Source organism: Mercenaria mercenaria, chromosome 3, assembly GCF_021730395.1.
Source record: "Mercenaria mercenaria strain notata chromosome 3, MADL_Memer_1, whole genome shotgun sequence".
In the NCBI taxonomy this organism is placed as follows: Eukaryota; Metazoa; Mollusca; class Bivalvia; order Venerida; family Veneridae; genus Mercenaria; species Mercenaria mercenaria.
In genome coordinates this window covers 8,326,011-8,342,269 of record NC_069363.1, presented here as the reverse complement: position 1 = coordinate 8,342,269, position 16,259 = coordinate 8,326,011, and the positions used below count along the sequence as shown (strand labels likewise).

General features: G+C 38.1%; 1 protein-coding gene across 1 annotated transcript in view; it reads right to left on the bottom strand.

Moving 5' to 3' along the window:
* Nucleotides 1-319: 319 nt before the first annotated feature.
* The window catches only part of LOC123525486 (DNA primase large subunit-like), a 44,550-nt gene continuing 28,610 nt past the window's right edge, over nucleotides 320-16,259 (bottom strand). Inside the window, exons 9-12 of the mRNA XM_045304576.2 lie at nucleotides 10,737-10,863; nucleotides 9,659-9,741; nucleotides 1,469-1,625; nucleotides 320-779 (exon numbers count right to left, since the gene is read on the bottom strand). Coding sequence (XP_045160511.2) covers nucleotides 592-779; nucleotides 1,469-1,625; nucleotides 9,659-9,741; nucleotides 10,737-10,863 — 555 coding nt within the window. The 3' untranslated portion in view covers nucleotides 320-591. The remainder of the gene's footprint in view (nucleotides 780-1,468; nucleotides 1,626-9,658; nucleotides 9,742-10,736; nucleotides 10,864-16,259) is intronic.

Genomic DNA, 16,259 nt, shown 5'->3' with positions numbered 1-16,259 from the left:
AAAAATCTGCTTAGTGTTAGCAAAGGTCATGTGCTAATTAATCATTATGTGAGGTTTGGTGATTCTAATTAAAATACTCCCTGAATTATTGGCATTTTTGATTTTTTTTTCCAAATCAAGAGGAAAACCCTTCCTTTTACTGGATCAAGGGGATAATATTATGTGTGGGCAAAGGTCATGTGCTAGTTAAAAACTATGAAAGGTTTGAAGATTCAAGCTGAAATACTTCTTGAATTATAAGCATTTTCGATTCGAGACCAACAAACATCACCAAAACAATATCCCTCCACCTTCGGGATAAGAATATGATACTAAAAAGCTTGTTTCTGGTACTAGATAATCCCAGACATTTTATTCCAAAGTAGATTTAATATCTTGCTGTTTCGGAATCAAAATCATCAGCTTCTCTTTTTTTCAACATAATCTTACAGACATTCATTACCAAGTTTAAAAATCTTGAACTTGCATGAACAATCACAATAACTTTATCACATGTGTTGTATGAAGAAGAACCTTAAACATAAAATCTATTTTCCATTTCATTTTTAAGAATTTTATTACCATAAAAATATGTTAAATTCAGTTTTCACTCTATCGATCTGCATGCATTGACATTTCTGCCTCTGTTATATCAAAATCATCGTCCATTTCATCTAGACCGTTACTTTGTGTAGAAGACTGGCCACTGTTGCTGATTGGCTGAGATTTTGGAGTTCCCTGGGATTGCTGCGAAGATACTCTCTGGGTACGAGGTGTCTTTGGTGTTCCCAATGAGGAAGCTGGAAGAAAAGAACAATGGAAAATATCATTGTTAAGAAACTGAATTTTGTAAAATTATCACTTGCATAACCTTACCAAAATGTATTTTTTTAAGTTTCCAGGAGAAAGACAAAGTCATAAAAGTGAATTAAAAGAAAGCTAACCTAAAATTATCTTTACTTTTCCTCATACAACCCATTTACAGCTAAACAACAAAATCATAAGTGATAAAAGATCAGTATGAACCATCTGACAGTGTAATAATAGTAACACCACATTTTAAACCATTAAAAGCTGTGTATTCTTTATCAAAAGTTTCATCTGAAAGTAACAACACTGAAGTGAATAGGATTCTTTGAGAATCAGAACTGTATCTTTAAAATTATTATTGCTTTCATTTCAGTGATATTTTGGGTTGAGCACGTTTTGTGGGAAAGTAGCAGGTGTGGTAACAAAACAATATTTCATGCTAGGCCTAAAGCCATTTAAAGAAAAAAGATCCAATGAAGGACACATTTATTCAAATGGTTACTTTCTACTGAATGGCAAGTGTTACACTTAGGGGATTTCTATCATTACCAGTACACTAGAAGCTGTTCGAAGTCAAAAGTCAACTAGTAACTATCGAAAACAATTTTGTTCAGCTGAAATAAAAATTTCAGACAAAATCTCTGTAACTGAAAAAGCATTTGTTCTATAATAAACATACTTTTATTGTCGCCATTTAAGACGCGCTGGCTCTCATCAAAGTACTGGTTAGGATGACTGAATGCTTGAGCCTGGTACTCCACAGGTAGTTTGTGCGCTGCCTCAAAATACCTTGTACATGCAACATTGTACCGACCTGCTTTCACTTCCGACATGATCTGAAATACAACATAAAATATACGGACAGGTTAAATAAGAATGTTTGCTCACAGTGTTTCTGTTGCTTATAAATACAGACTAGCATAATGACAAATAAATACAATCCTTAAAGTTTTTATTCCTTTTGTCAGGATTAACTTTTTCAATTACAGACAGCTAAAACAGAGATTGGGGATATATGTTTTCAATCAATTAATTGCAGAAAAATACACCTTACCCGAGATTCAAGTCTACAACCTTCTTATTTGTAGTTTTGCTCTCCCTACTGTGCTTATAGGCAGCTAAAATCCCAAGGAAATTCAAATTTTTTCACTTAAAAACTGAACATCAGTGAAGAGAGTTGAAGTTGGTGGCGCAATGGTTGCCACCAATGGTTAACTACAACACTAGCAATCCAGAGAAAATTCCCTGTTACAGCTGATTCCTACTGGTTAGTGCTGGGTGATTAACTTAAATTAGTATTGTTTCAACAGTATCTGCCTAGACTGGGTGCTGGAGAGGTAAGTATGGCACCTGCCATAGACTCAGCTGGAGATGTTCCATCCATTCCAGATGGGGTCTTCACACTACACACTAAAGAAAAAGCCTTTATATTCTTTCTTTTTTTATAACTACAAACTATATAATTATAACGGCCCAGTTACACACAAGGTCGGTCCCCAATCGGTCATTTTACTCGCTGTTTTGATCGGTTGTCATGCGTGAGTTTAGTTCTGGTTTTCTGTGCAATTGGCCATCGGTGATGGACAACTGTCCAGTCTGTTAAAAAACGTTTCATGTGTTGCTGGTAGGTGGCCGAAAGTTACTCAAACGGTGTTGGATCGGTGATAAGGATGTTTTCATCGATAAAAATGCTAAAATACTATCGGTTTTTATCGTTTGTAAATCGGAGCTAATCTGAGCTAAATCGGGCGTACCGCTGATTAATCTGTGTTTGATAGCTAGTCATCAGTGGTTAAACACTTTCCATCTGATATGGCCGGTGATTCATATGTGGTTATCTTTGTACGATCGGCGATATCGGTAATTAATAGCTTGCAAATCTCTTGATATAGGTTGCTGTCGGTTCTTTTATTAAAACAACAAGTTTAAGTGATGAGAACCGATGAATCATTTGCAGCTGAGTACTTGACCGAATAACATCATGGAGAATGACAGAGCCATCCAGCAATTTGGTGTCATGTTGCAGCAGCAGGCAATTCTCAATGTCAGACATGCTATTCAACTCGTTCAGCAGCCCATAGCTGTTCATAGACGCCGCCGAAGGAGACAAAGGAGATGGTGGACCAGGCCCTGGTTAACCCAGGAGAGAAGGCTTCAATTTGGACAGTATAGCATCATTCTTGCAGAGTTGCGGGAAGGGGACACCAGCTCCTTCAAAAACTATATGAGGATGACATCGGAAATGTTCGATGAGCTTCTGGAACGCCTCGCGTCCAGACTTCAGAAGTCGGACACCCACTGGAGAAAAGCCCTAGATCCCGGATTGAAGCTGGCGGTAACACTACGGCACCTAGCAGCAGGGGATTCATACCCTTCCCTCTCTTATGATTTCAGGGTGGCTAGGACAACAATTTCCCTCTTTATCCCAGAAGTCTGCGAGGCTATAGTACAATCATACAGCGAAGAGGTCATCCCTATCCCCAATACACCTGAAGAATGGAGGCCCATAGCTGAAGAGTTTGAAAAGAGGTGGAATGTTCCTCATGCATGTGGAGCTCTTGACGGTAAACACATTGCTCTGAGGAAGCCCCGCAGATCCGGCTCTGAATATTACAACTATAAAGGATTTTTCTCAATTGTGCTCATGGCTCTTGTTGATGCCAACTACAGGTTTCTGTGGATAGACGTCGGAGGTCATGGGCACATGTCAGATGCCCAGATATATAACAATTCAGAGCTCAATGAGATGCTAGAAGATGGAACCATTGGCTTACCACCTCCAGAACCTCTTCCAAACGATGACCATGATATGCCTTACTTCTTTCTTGGCGACGATGCTTTTGGGTTAAGGACCTATTTGATGAAGCCCTTTGGAAGACGCGGCCTGGAAAGGGAGAAGCTCATAACCAATTACCGGCTATCTAGAGGAAGAAGAGTGGTCGAAAATGCATTTGGCATCCTGGCGGCCAGATTCAGAGTGCTTCTCACAACCATGCAACAAACACCGGAAATTGTTGCAACCATAGTTGAATCGTGTGTGTGCTTGCACAATCTAATGAGGATAAGGTATCCCGGCCTACAACAAGCTCAACTGGACCAAGAGGATGACCAGCATAACCTTGTTCCTGGAGCCTGGAGAACGGATGAGATGCTGACTGCAATCCAGCAAGTAAGGGGCCATAATTGTGACGCAACCAACGCCAAACAGCAGAGGGAATACTTATCCAAGTACTTTAATAGTGCAGCAGGGTCTGTGCCTTGGCAAGACAGAATGGTAAACTAGCCGCAAGACAGTTTATAGTGAGATGACAGGACAAAAGCAATATTCATAACTGAAATGACATTTGATTGTAGAGATCTTTTATAATTTTGTACTGTTTTGTTTGTAAGTTAACAGCTGAAACTGTTTTGTGCTACTCGATTTTGATAATAAAAACACAATTTGCCATTTATTTTGTTCATAGATTTTTAATATCATTTAACCTGAGCTACACTTATTTAATTAAGGAATGAAGACAACATCTTTATGTTTTCATTGAGGTATGAAAAAGAAACTGGTCATATACTATGAAACCGCAAAGCGGTTTCTTAGAAAATGTGATTAGGGTTTTTTCATACCTCGATGGAAACTAAAAAAAATCTCTCCATTTCTTATAATTTAGCAGTAATTATAGTGAATAATAAAACAATATGGTATGTAACAACGCTATTTTCAAGTCACGTTTTTCCAGCAGAACAACGAGACGTCATCGAGCGTGCATTTATTTTGTTATGAGGTTATGAAAAAACAATCTAGATCAACACAGACAACCAATAGTGGTGAATACAAACACCTAAATTTTACAATTGTGTTATTGATTTGTGATTAATTGGGGAACTATTATAAAAACCAGGGGCCAAATAAACAGATAAATTTATACTGTCTGTACCTCAGTTTAATTGAAACAAATATATTGTTACATGAAAAGCAAATTAAACAGTTTTCCATAAATGCAGTTACACCACCAATTACACAAACAGTTGTTCAAACATTAAAAAGTACTACAAACAAACAAAACTGCACTTCTGTTGGACTTCCTGTCCTCATGTTGTCATTTGTTTAAAGGTCTTCCAAAAGAACCCTCCTCAGGCTGTGAGGAGACAGGGATACCAGCTGTTACAATGCTAGCTGTGAAGATGTCCTCAGGCAAGGTTTGCCGGGGAGCTGACTGTTCCTGTGACTGTGACTGTCCCTGGAGGTTACCTGGGTGTGTTTGGCGAATATAATCGCACCCCATGGAACCCCACACGCTGGTTGGAGGTGGGTTGCTGGTCCACTGTGAGGGATCAGGCTGCCACTGTGGTTGCTGGTATGGCATGGGTCTGCCTGTAACTGGAGCTTGAGGTTGGGGCGGAGATTGTGTGTCACTGCGTTCATGGGCTTTTCGCTGGACATCTTGCAGAACAGTCCAAATGCGGTTTGATGCCTCCATGTACAGGTCCTCAGGCAGCTGTCTAAGAATGTTCGCACTCATGTCGGCAAAGTGGTGCCTCTGACGCTCCTGGGCGGTACTCTCTGGTTGGAGGTACTTTGCCAAAGTGTCTCCTACCACCATTAGTTGCTGACTACAACGAACAAGAGCCTGAATACCCTCATCAGGCGCTGTATCGACTACCTTGGCTTTCTTAGGGTCACGCACAAGTGGAGGTCGTGTGTATGTGGCAGGGTCTGAAGACGCAGAGATAGGAGGAGTACTATTTGGTCGCTCTAACGAAGCATCCGCTGCAGAGACGTCCTCTTCGGCTTCTTGTGTGGAGACAACTCGGTTAGTCTGGCCCTCGTCATCAAGGTCATGAAGTTGGACGTGAAGTCTGGCTGCTCTTTTCTGCCTTATCTGTAAAACATTAAAGACAGCACTTTTTAGTGGTATGTACATTTAAAAACGGGGGACGTGTGTGGCGCCCAGTGGTATGGTATCCGACAATACCTTGGTCTCTCAGCCATGTGGGTTCGAGCCTCGCAAGGGGTGAACATCGTTTTGTGAGAAAGCCTTCCGGCTGACTTGGGGTAGGTCAGTGGTTCCACCAAGTTGTCTGTCTTGTTATTAGCCGGGCGTTGCGCAATGACTGAAATACTGTCGAAGTCATGTAAAACCCAACATAAACAAAAAAGCAAACGTTTAAAAACAATGTTGGAAACTGAAAACAAATGTGAAATAAAACAAGAGCTGTTGGAGGACAGCAACGCTCGACTATTCAGCAGCCTTGTCAACTGAATGAATACAAAAGTCGAAAAAGGGGCATAATTTTGTAAAAATGGAAGAAAGGGTTATGGAACCTTCATAGTGCTTATCAGCTCATAAAGTGAACAAATGTGTGAAGTTTCAATCCTTTCCCATAAGTGGATACTGAAATACCAGCTTACATACAAAAACTTAACCAAAAACTGCTAAGTAGAAAAAGGGGCATAATTTTGAAAATATGCAAAGTAGAACTATGGGACCTACACAGTGCATGTCAGATCATGACAGTAAACAAGTGTGTGAAGTTTCAATCCATTCCCATTAGTAGGTACTGAGATACCAGCTTATAAACAAAACCTTAACCAAGAATTTTTAAGTCGAAAAAGGGGCATAATTTTGTAAAAAAGCAAAATAGAGTTATGGAACCTGTGCAATGTAGGTCAGTTTATCACAGTGAACAAGTGTGTGAAGTTTCAACCCATTCCCACAAGTGGTTACTGAGATACCAGCTTACATACAAAACCTTAACCAAGAATTTCTAAGTCGAAAAGGGGGCATAATTATGTCAAAAAGCAAAATAGAGTTATGGAACCTGTGCAGTGTAGGTCAGTTTATCACAGTGAACAAGTGTGTGAAGTTTCAATCCATTCCCACAAATGGTTACTGAGATACCAGCTTACATACAAAACCTTAACCAAAATCGGGATGCCGACGCGGACGCCGACGCATGGGTGAGTCCAATAGGTCTACTATTCTTTGAATAGTCGAGCTAAAAAGGTACACGTTAAAATAATTTTATGCTTTATATTTAATAACTTGTACTGAAAATAAATTGTTTCACTTACGCTGCAAACAGTTCGGGATTTCACTGCACCTATGTGCGGAAGGAGAAACTGGAAACGTTCCAAAAGTCTCCTGCCTTGTCAGCGACTCCTTCTACTTCAAAACCACTCCCAGATGGAGTGACCTTCTTGTTCTTGATTTCACTCAGCTTGGACCTTGTGGACTGATACCACTGTTTGATATCCTTGGCATCAAGTTCACTCAACTCCTCCCATTTCCTCTCCCTGGATTGTATATCCCTCCATTAGTCTATTTGTTTGTTGTACAGGAAGTCATTGGCTAACAAGAACTCACGAATCTTGTCCTGATCTTCCTCGGAGATGATACTGAAAGTACATAACAAACAAAGCATTTGAAAATAATTACATAGGATGAGAAAACATGCATTTTCCGTCATTATTCAACACGGGCTCGACATAATTTCTTAATGGAATGATTAAGCAATCCACGAGCTTAACAAGAATAAAAAAATGGTAGGAGTTGACATATTTTTTAAAAATTAATTAAAAATTAATTACAATGAATCAGTTTTAATTTTTTTAAATCAATTAAATATTACTGAAGTGCATGAAATGCTACTAACACTATGCGATTCCTGGTCTTCTTGGTCTTTGACTTGGGTTTGGTGTTCTGAGTGACGTCTTCCTGTGTCTCTCCACCATCCGCACTGTCATGAACATCAGAGGCATCGTCATGAACAGAATCGCAGGATTCTTTGCCAACTACTGTAGAATCATTCCCACTCATCATTGGAGAGACGTTACGAGGTTCAAGGACATCCACTGAGCAGTTCTCTGGGGAATGCTGCTGCTTGGATCCGCCACTACCGCTTCCGTCTTCAGCACCGACTATACTATTGGTACCGTGGCAACAAGCTCTTCCCCTGACGATGGATCTTTTCGTGATCTGTGGGACCTCATCAGAGGCAGTCATGGGGGTCTTGCCTTCGTCGGATTTCTTAAATTTCTTTTTTACAGGCATTGTCAGAGAATTTCAGTCCAATGTGACTGGATTTAACTACTACAGAAACTGGAGCAAAACTGCTGGCGACGGCCTATATAATACCGAGCAACACCCTACATCACCAATCGAACGCCGCCCTGTCTCCGACTAGCCGCCGATTAACCACTCACAAAATATGACTGGTCACCGATCAAAAGCGTCCGGCAACCGATCAACAGCCGATGAGTACGTATGAATACCGATTGCCACTTACAAATTAAACCCACCGATGACACGATGGCGGCAATCGATTGATCACAGATTGAATCCCTATTAACCACAGATCAAAACTGACGAAATGTCGCATTTTGATTTTCATCTTTCTTCTATCGGTGGTAAGTATTTGTTGATCGGTTGCCTATCGATGGCTCATCAGTGATATCGGTTGTAGACAGGTTGTCAATCGACAATCTGTAAAATAATTTCACTGATCGAGAATTTTAAACATGTTTAAAAATTCCAATCGGTATTTTTTCACCGATATAACTTATCTTTTCCCAATAGCAGTTGATAGGTGGAAAGCAGGTGACCAATAGGTGATATCGATGTTAAATACGTTGTCATCGGTTCACTCCTAAAAAAGAGCTGTCCGTAAGACAGCCAAGCTCGACTATTCGAAATATTGGCCCAGAAGCAGGAAAATATTACCCAAAAAGGTTAAATATCAAAAGAGTTTTAAGTTCAAAAGGGGACATAATTTGACCAAAATGCATATCAGTTATGGGATTTGCAGCTATCAACTAGTTTTATAACCCCAAAGGCACATGTGAAGTTTCAATTCAACATCTGCATTAGTTTTGGAGATTGAAACTTGCATGTAAAACTTTAACCAAAATTTTCTAAGTCCAAAAGGGGGCATAACTTGCCCAAAATACATGCCAGAGTTATGGGACTTGACCCAGTGAGGTTGGTAATTGATATAGAAAAAGAAAAAATAAGTTTCAAATCTATATGCCTTTTAGTAATAGCTGTATGTACTTGCACGCAAAACTTTAACCAGAATTTTCTAAGTCCAAAAGGGGGTATAATTTGGCCAAAATGAAGGTCAGAGTTATGGGACTTGCTGCTATCAACTAGTTTTATAACCCCGAAAACACATGTTAAGTTTCAATTCAATATCTGCATTAGTTTTGGAGATAGTAACTTGCATGTAAAACTTTAACCAAAATTTTCTAAGTCCAAAAGGGGGCATAATTTTCTCAAAATACATGTCAGAGTTATGGGACTTGATCCAGTGAGGTTGGTAATTGATCTAGAAAAAGAAAAAATAAGTTTCAAATCTATATGCCTTTTAGTAATAGCTGTATGCACTTGCACGCAAAACTTTAACCAGAATTTTCTAAGTCCAAAAGGGGGCATAATTTGGCCAAAATGATGGTCAAAGTTATGGGACTTGCTGCTATCAACTAGTTTTATAACCCCGATAACACATGTTAAGTTTCAATATCTGCATTAGTTTTGGAGATAGTAACTTGCATGTAAAACTTCAACCAGAATTTTCTAAGTCCAAAAGGGGGCATAATTTTCTCAAAATACATGTCAGAGTTATGGGACTTGACCCAGTGAGGTTGGTAATTGACCTAGAAAAAGAAAAAATAAGTTTCAAAGCTATATGCCTTTAATTGATGTCTGTATGTACTTGCATGCAAAAACTTAACCAAGGTGTGACGCAGACGCCAGGGTGAGTAGAATAGCTAGTCTATTCTTCGAATAGTCGAGCTAAAAACCCCCGATCAATCACCGATGGTTGTGTGTAACTGGGGTGTAATATAGAACTATGTAGAATGTCATGAAAGGCCTACCTTGTCCAAGTAACTGTCTCCTATTGACATGTTTTTTAGTTTCTGTTTCAACAAGTCCATATCTGTATGCTTGAATGGGCAACCTTTGAAAAACGAAAGTACCTGTTTCATATAAAGTGAAAGAACATTTTTACTTCTAAGATTTTTATTTCAGACACTATCTGAAGATGATTGTTTTTTTTTTATTTTAAATCTTACTGTCTAGAAATCTAATAGTAGAATTTTTTGTATAGTTACAATATTGAACTTGATGAATAATTTTATGGTGAATATCCAAGTTCATGGAAATGGCCCAGGTACAGCAATATTCACTAAGGTCCATAGTCTTGGATGTTTATAATTTTTTTTTACAAGAATCTAACTTTTTGTGGTAAATATCACTTTCTATGGACCTCCATGTGACCAGTAATGGACAGAAAGGATAAGCAGAATTTACCAATCAGAAATAAAATAAGGTAGAATCTCTGCAAGCATTCAGCCGATTTAAAGCCATATTTTGCAGGAACAGCCATCCATGAAATATCCTTCTAGATCTTAATAGTCATTTTTCAGCAAACATTATACCATAGCTTTTCTCTTGGTGAAAGTTCTTTGCATATCTATGTGATCCAGTCAATGTATGTACAGCTTTTGTGTCAATGAAAAACTTTTTTTTAGGAATCTTTTTTTTTCCAGCCATTCAATGGATGAACTGTCCCTGGATCTAACAGAGTACAAAAACAAACATGGGACATGGAACAAATATGGATGAAATATCAGTCTCAGGGTTCAAAACAGGCCACATATCAGGGACAAGAACCAGAAATGAGCCGCACCATGAGAAAACCAACATAGTGTGTTTGCGACCAGCATGGATCCAGACCAGCCAGCACATCCTGGTCAGGATCCATGCTGTTGGCTTTCAAAGCCTATTGCAATTAGAGAAACCGTTAGCGAACAGCATGGATCCTGACCAGACTGCGCTGATGCGCAGGCTGGTCTGGAATCCATGCTGGTCGCATACACACTATGTTGGTTTTCTCATGGCACGGCTCAAATATTTCTCCTCTGAGATTTTCAAGAATGATTTCAAACATACCATGAGCATCACCAGGTCCTGGTGCATTAGACACTATAATCTTCATACAACTGTATGGTGTGTAATCTGCTCTCTTCCCCTCTTTACCATAGTTATGTCGGATATTGTACAAGTACTGCTTATCAAACTGTAAGAATCAATAAAATCTGTTTGTAAAACATATATATACCCAATGTCATGATGACCTGTCAGAGGTAACTGTGTAATTTTCAGACTCGAATATTCTCAGAACTGGACTTTTGACAAAATGAACTTAAAAACAATTGGATCATGTACTGACCAAAGATAATCATGCAATAAAGTTTAATGGCAGTAGGCTGAATTGTTCTTCAGCACTGTCAATTTCAAGGGCACTGTGACTTTGATCTAATAAACTTCAAAAACAATTGGGGGTGTATTTAATGACCACAGGCAATCATCCTGAAGTTTGACTCCCATACACTCAGGAAGACTCAAGTTATTGATAACAAGAGGGTCATCATGACCCTGGATCGCTCACCTGAGTAATATGAGCTACATGTTTCAAAGATCAAACTGATGATAAAATATTAAGAAAGTCAGTAGGTCACATTCATGGTCAATGATATTCAGTTTTACGACTGGTGTGCAAAACTGTGTATGTCATCAAAATTTCAAGGCTGTATCTTAAAAAACAAGAAAGTAGGTCAGTAGGTCAAGGTCAAAGTCAAGTGACATCATACATGGTTCATACAGACCTTCCCAAAAAAAATTCAAGTAGTTTTCAAGGAGTTTTCAAGTAGTTCTCCTCCATTTTCAAGGACTAAAATGGGCGCAATGTCACTGTTGCTGAGACATGAAATAACCAATTTAAATCCAATTTAGGACAAAATTAAACGATTTTGGCACAGTTTTCACAGTAGGTGGTGGCGGGGGCGGTATTGTCAAGTCGTTATTATTTATATCCTGTGTTGACTCTCTTACATGCTTAGGAGCGAAAAAAGCATCAATTGTTTCAGTCAGCTTCTCATGGCAGAGCTATTTTTATGTTTTTCGCTTCTGGAATGTGATTTTAATGCACTTTCTCCCCATAGCAGCGATGTTGATTATCTTGTCACAAAAAACACAAAGGCATTTTCGTTTTTCCCCTTTGAATTCCCGTAGCCAATGTTTATAATTGTCATCAGTAAGCCACTTTTGCGAAGACATAATTGTACTTTTTAGAACTCATGTTTTCCTTCCTGGAAAAATGACTATCAACACATCGCAGATAAATTACACAGTGTGACAATTACTTAAAAGAGCATAAAACCCATAAAGTACAGTACCGTACCGTACCATCGCCGACTCCGTGTCAGGCCCTAATGGCGGTAACGGTTGTTTTTTTTTTTTGTCGTTTTTTTTTAGTTTATTTTGGTCCGTTTATAATGTTTGTCCGTTTTCACTTCGCACCCGACGAATTTAAGGACTATTTGCCATCTTTTGTACGTTTTTTCCTAAATTCAAGTAGTTTTCAAGTAGTTTCTGACTGTTACCAAATTCAAGTAGTTTTCAAGGAGTAGGCATCAAATTCAAGGACTTTTCATGGCCTGTGCGAACCATGTCATATTACTTGGGTTCATCAGGTAATTATTATTAAACAGTCTTGGAAATAGGATCAAATGATTTTATAAGTATTTTTTCCTATATAACTCACATAGTAACTACTAAGTTACCCCAGGGTGGGGCTTCTTTTTATCCCAGGGGAATAATTTGAAAAATTTTGGTAGAGGACTACTAGACAATGCATCATACCAAATATCAAAAGCATAGGTTGTATGGTTTCAGACAAGAACATTTTTAAAGTTTTTTTCCTATATAAGTCTATATAAAACTTTGGACCCCCAGGGCAGGGCCTCTTTTCACCCCAGGGGTACAATTTTAACAATTTTGGTTGAGCACCATAAGAAACCAAATATCAAAGGTCTAAGTGTTGTGGTTTCAGACAAGAGGATTTTAAACTTTTTTTCATATATAAGTCTATGTAAAACTTAAAAACCCGGGGCGGGGCCATATTTGACCCTAGAGGGATAATTTGAACAATCTTGGTAGAGGACCACTAGATGATGCCACATACCAAATATCAAAGCCCTAGGCTGTGTGGTTTTGTACAAGAAGATTTTCAAAGTTTTCCCTATATAAGTCTATATAAACCATGTGACGCACGAGGCTGGGCATATTTGACCCTAGGAGGATAATTTGAAAAATTTTGGTAGAGGACCACCAGATGATGCTACATACCAAATATCAAAGCCCTAGGTCATGTGGTTTTGTACAAGAAGATTTTAAAAGTTTTCCCTATATAAGTCTATATAAACCATGTGACCCCCAGGGCGGGCCATATTTGACCCTAGGGGGATAATTTGAAAAATTTTGGTAGAGGACCACCAGATGATGCTACACACCAGATATCAAAGCCCTAGGCCCTGTGGTTTTGGAAAAGAAGATTTTTAAAAAATTTCCTTTCGGTTGCCATGGCAACCAGAGTTCTGCATGGAATTCAATTCTTTGAACAATTTTGAAAGGGGGCCACCAAAGGATAATTCCTGTGAAGTTTGGTTTAATTCTGCCCAGTGGTTTTCAAGAAGAAGATTTTTTTAGAAAATGTTGACGGACACATGACGCACACCGCACGATGGACATTGAGCGGTCACAATAGCTCACCATGAGCCTTTGGCTCAGGTGAGCTAAAAAACGGTTTGCAATCACAAGATCACTAAGACCCTGACCTTTCACTTACTAACATTTGGGTGATCTACTGACCACACAACCACTGTAAAAAAAACGGTTTGCAATCACAAGATCACTAAGACCCTGACCTTTCACTTACTAACATTTGGGTGATCTACTGACCACACAACCACTGTAAGCTTAAGCAATCTCTGGTAATTACTGTTAAATCATTTACAACCATCGGTGTTTAGTTTTCATGGATTTCCTTGCTGGGTAATTTCATGAAATTCAATCCCAACAAACAAGACAAATTCCCTAGAGTTCCCTAGTTGAAAGAGGGGAAACAGTTTACTGTTTCAGTCTCATGTTGAAGAAACCTTGACCTTCTTTTACCCTCTCCCACAATGCCAAATAAAAGCGAATAATTGATTGGAAATAAAATGGTCTAGTGACTCACATGAGCAAAACTAAACCCTCTTTTTTTCTATGAGAGGCATAATAAAGTCTATATACCGTATTTTCCCTAAGTCTTGGGACACCCTTAAAATGTGGAAAAATAATTATTTTTCTTGTCCCTAATTTTTCGGACATGTATTTTCTCAGAGTATTTTTCGTCCCTAGTGTTGGGACTATGGTTGTGTACTGATTCAAGATGCAACTCAAATACCGTTATTATACATTGTATGGTGTTGTATCGATCAAAATGTCAAATAATTATAAGAACCAAAGACTATTTTTTTAACATTTTCGTGTCCTGTTTTTACTTGATATTCCTTTGACGGTAAAGTGCTTTTTTACCATACCAGTTAAGTGTTATATATTTTTTTACTGCAGCTAGGAAGTCCATTTTCCGTTAGTTATTTTTATTTACCACTGACTGGAATTAACCCGCGAATCGTACAGCTATCAAAACGCCATGCCGGTAATTTTCCATTCCACGAGCACGTTCGACCTATCGTAATGTCTAACTTGCAACGCCATTACTTTTGTTTATCGACACGTATACAAAAAAAAAAAAAACACGCATCACACATTCATTTTTTTGATTTTATCGCTTTAGATTTTCAACACCGATTGAGAAGTAATATAGTTTGAATTCTATAACGATTTTAAAAAGGTATCGACAGAAATGTAGGCAAAATTCTATAAAAATGGTTGAATTTTCATAAAATTACTTGCAAAATTTCAAACAGCGCGATCCTAAATCCTTATTTCTTTCTAAAAGTAAATAAATGATACAAACTATAGGCATAAAATTCAGACTTTTGACCAGAAAGTACAAAAAACAGAATAGAAAAATCTTAAATAATGAAAAAGCGGCAGCAATTTAAAAATATGAAGTAAAACGATTTTTGGCAAACAGATTTCTGTTACGTGACCTTGTGAATGTAAATAGAAAATCGGGATGCGGTTAAAAAAAACAAAAACAATAATGATGTTGTTGCAGTTTTTTATACGTTTATACGGGATATTGCACAATCGCTTTAATAAATTAAAAAGAAGCTTTTTTTTATTGATTTTTACAACACTAGATCTATTTCTCAGCACTTTAAAGAACCGAGGCGGTACGATCAAACAGTCATGTGCAACATGGCGCGAAAACATGATGTAATGCCATGAAAATCTCGGGGAAACTATACCGCTTTGATCTCCACTTCTAATGTCATGATACCGACACACTTTTAGCTCTTTGAGGGGGTGTTAATTGATGATGAAAACAAGGCCAATTACTTTGTTTATCAACAGAATAATTACTGATAATCGTTATTTATTTTTTTCGCTTTCAACACGGGTGGGTGGGGGATGTTACCCGATGACGATTATTGTGTCCATATTTTTACAGGGCACTAGACAACTTTTGGGGACAGGTACCCATACCCTCAAGAAGGGGAATTTTTCCTCGTTTCAAGACAAAAGGGGAAGTTTTTAGCTATATATATGTTACTACTTTTCACACTTATTAATACTGTTTTCAATCAGTTCTAACTAATGAACCTATATTGCAGTAGTAACCTTCCTTAGAGGCACTTTAATATAACTTGAAACAGAGTTCATATCTAGTTGTGTCAAACAATCTTTTATCAGCGGAATTTTCTTCTGAGAAACGGGAAAAAAGCATACTATTTTATGAGGGGAATGGGGCCCATATTCGGCCCCAAAAATGGCCAAACGAGTGCCCTGTTTTAGGACACTTTTCAAAATAGTTATTTTTCGGGAAATAAGTCTTTGGACAGTGAAAAAATTTATTATTTTATGCTGTCCCAAGACTTAGGGAAAATACGGTAGCTTATTTTCATTTTTGTTTTCCTACATAATATTTTGCCCTCATGACAGACATAAAGTACAATGGCTTCACTCAAAATACACCTCATAATATGACAAATATAGCCAGCTTTACCAAGACAACATTGCATTAAGGAAGAGGTTAAGAGTTACATCTCCATTAAAAACAATGTACTTCCAAAAAAATTGACAGAGTATAATACTTAAGTTGTCTGTAATAATTCAGCCTCTGCATCTGATCCATTCTAAATATAATGTTTCTTTCATATTACTTTCTTCCGTGAAATGTTTAACTAATCTAAATACTATTTACTATTATGAATATAGTAACAATCTGTAATCATACTTGAAACTAGAGATGCTTTTGAGAAAAGCGCATGTCTCCCACAACTGCCCCTTAGATGATGAAAAATGTTAGTTTCTCTAGATGTTTTAGACGAGTGGATCCAATTAGATGGTCTGGATGAGTGGATCCAATCAGTAATTCACGGGCCATAAATGAAAAGTGCCTGGGCGGATTTGGCTAGTTATCGAACTTAGGTAAGGTCTTATGGCCAAACACATTTTGTT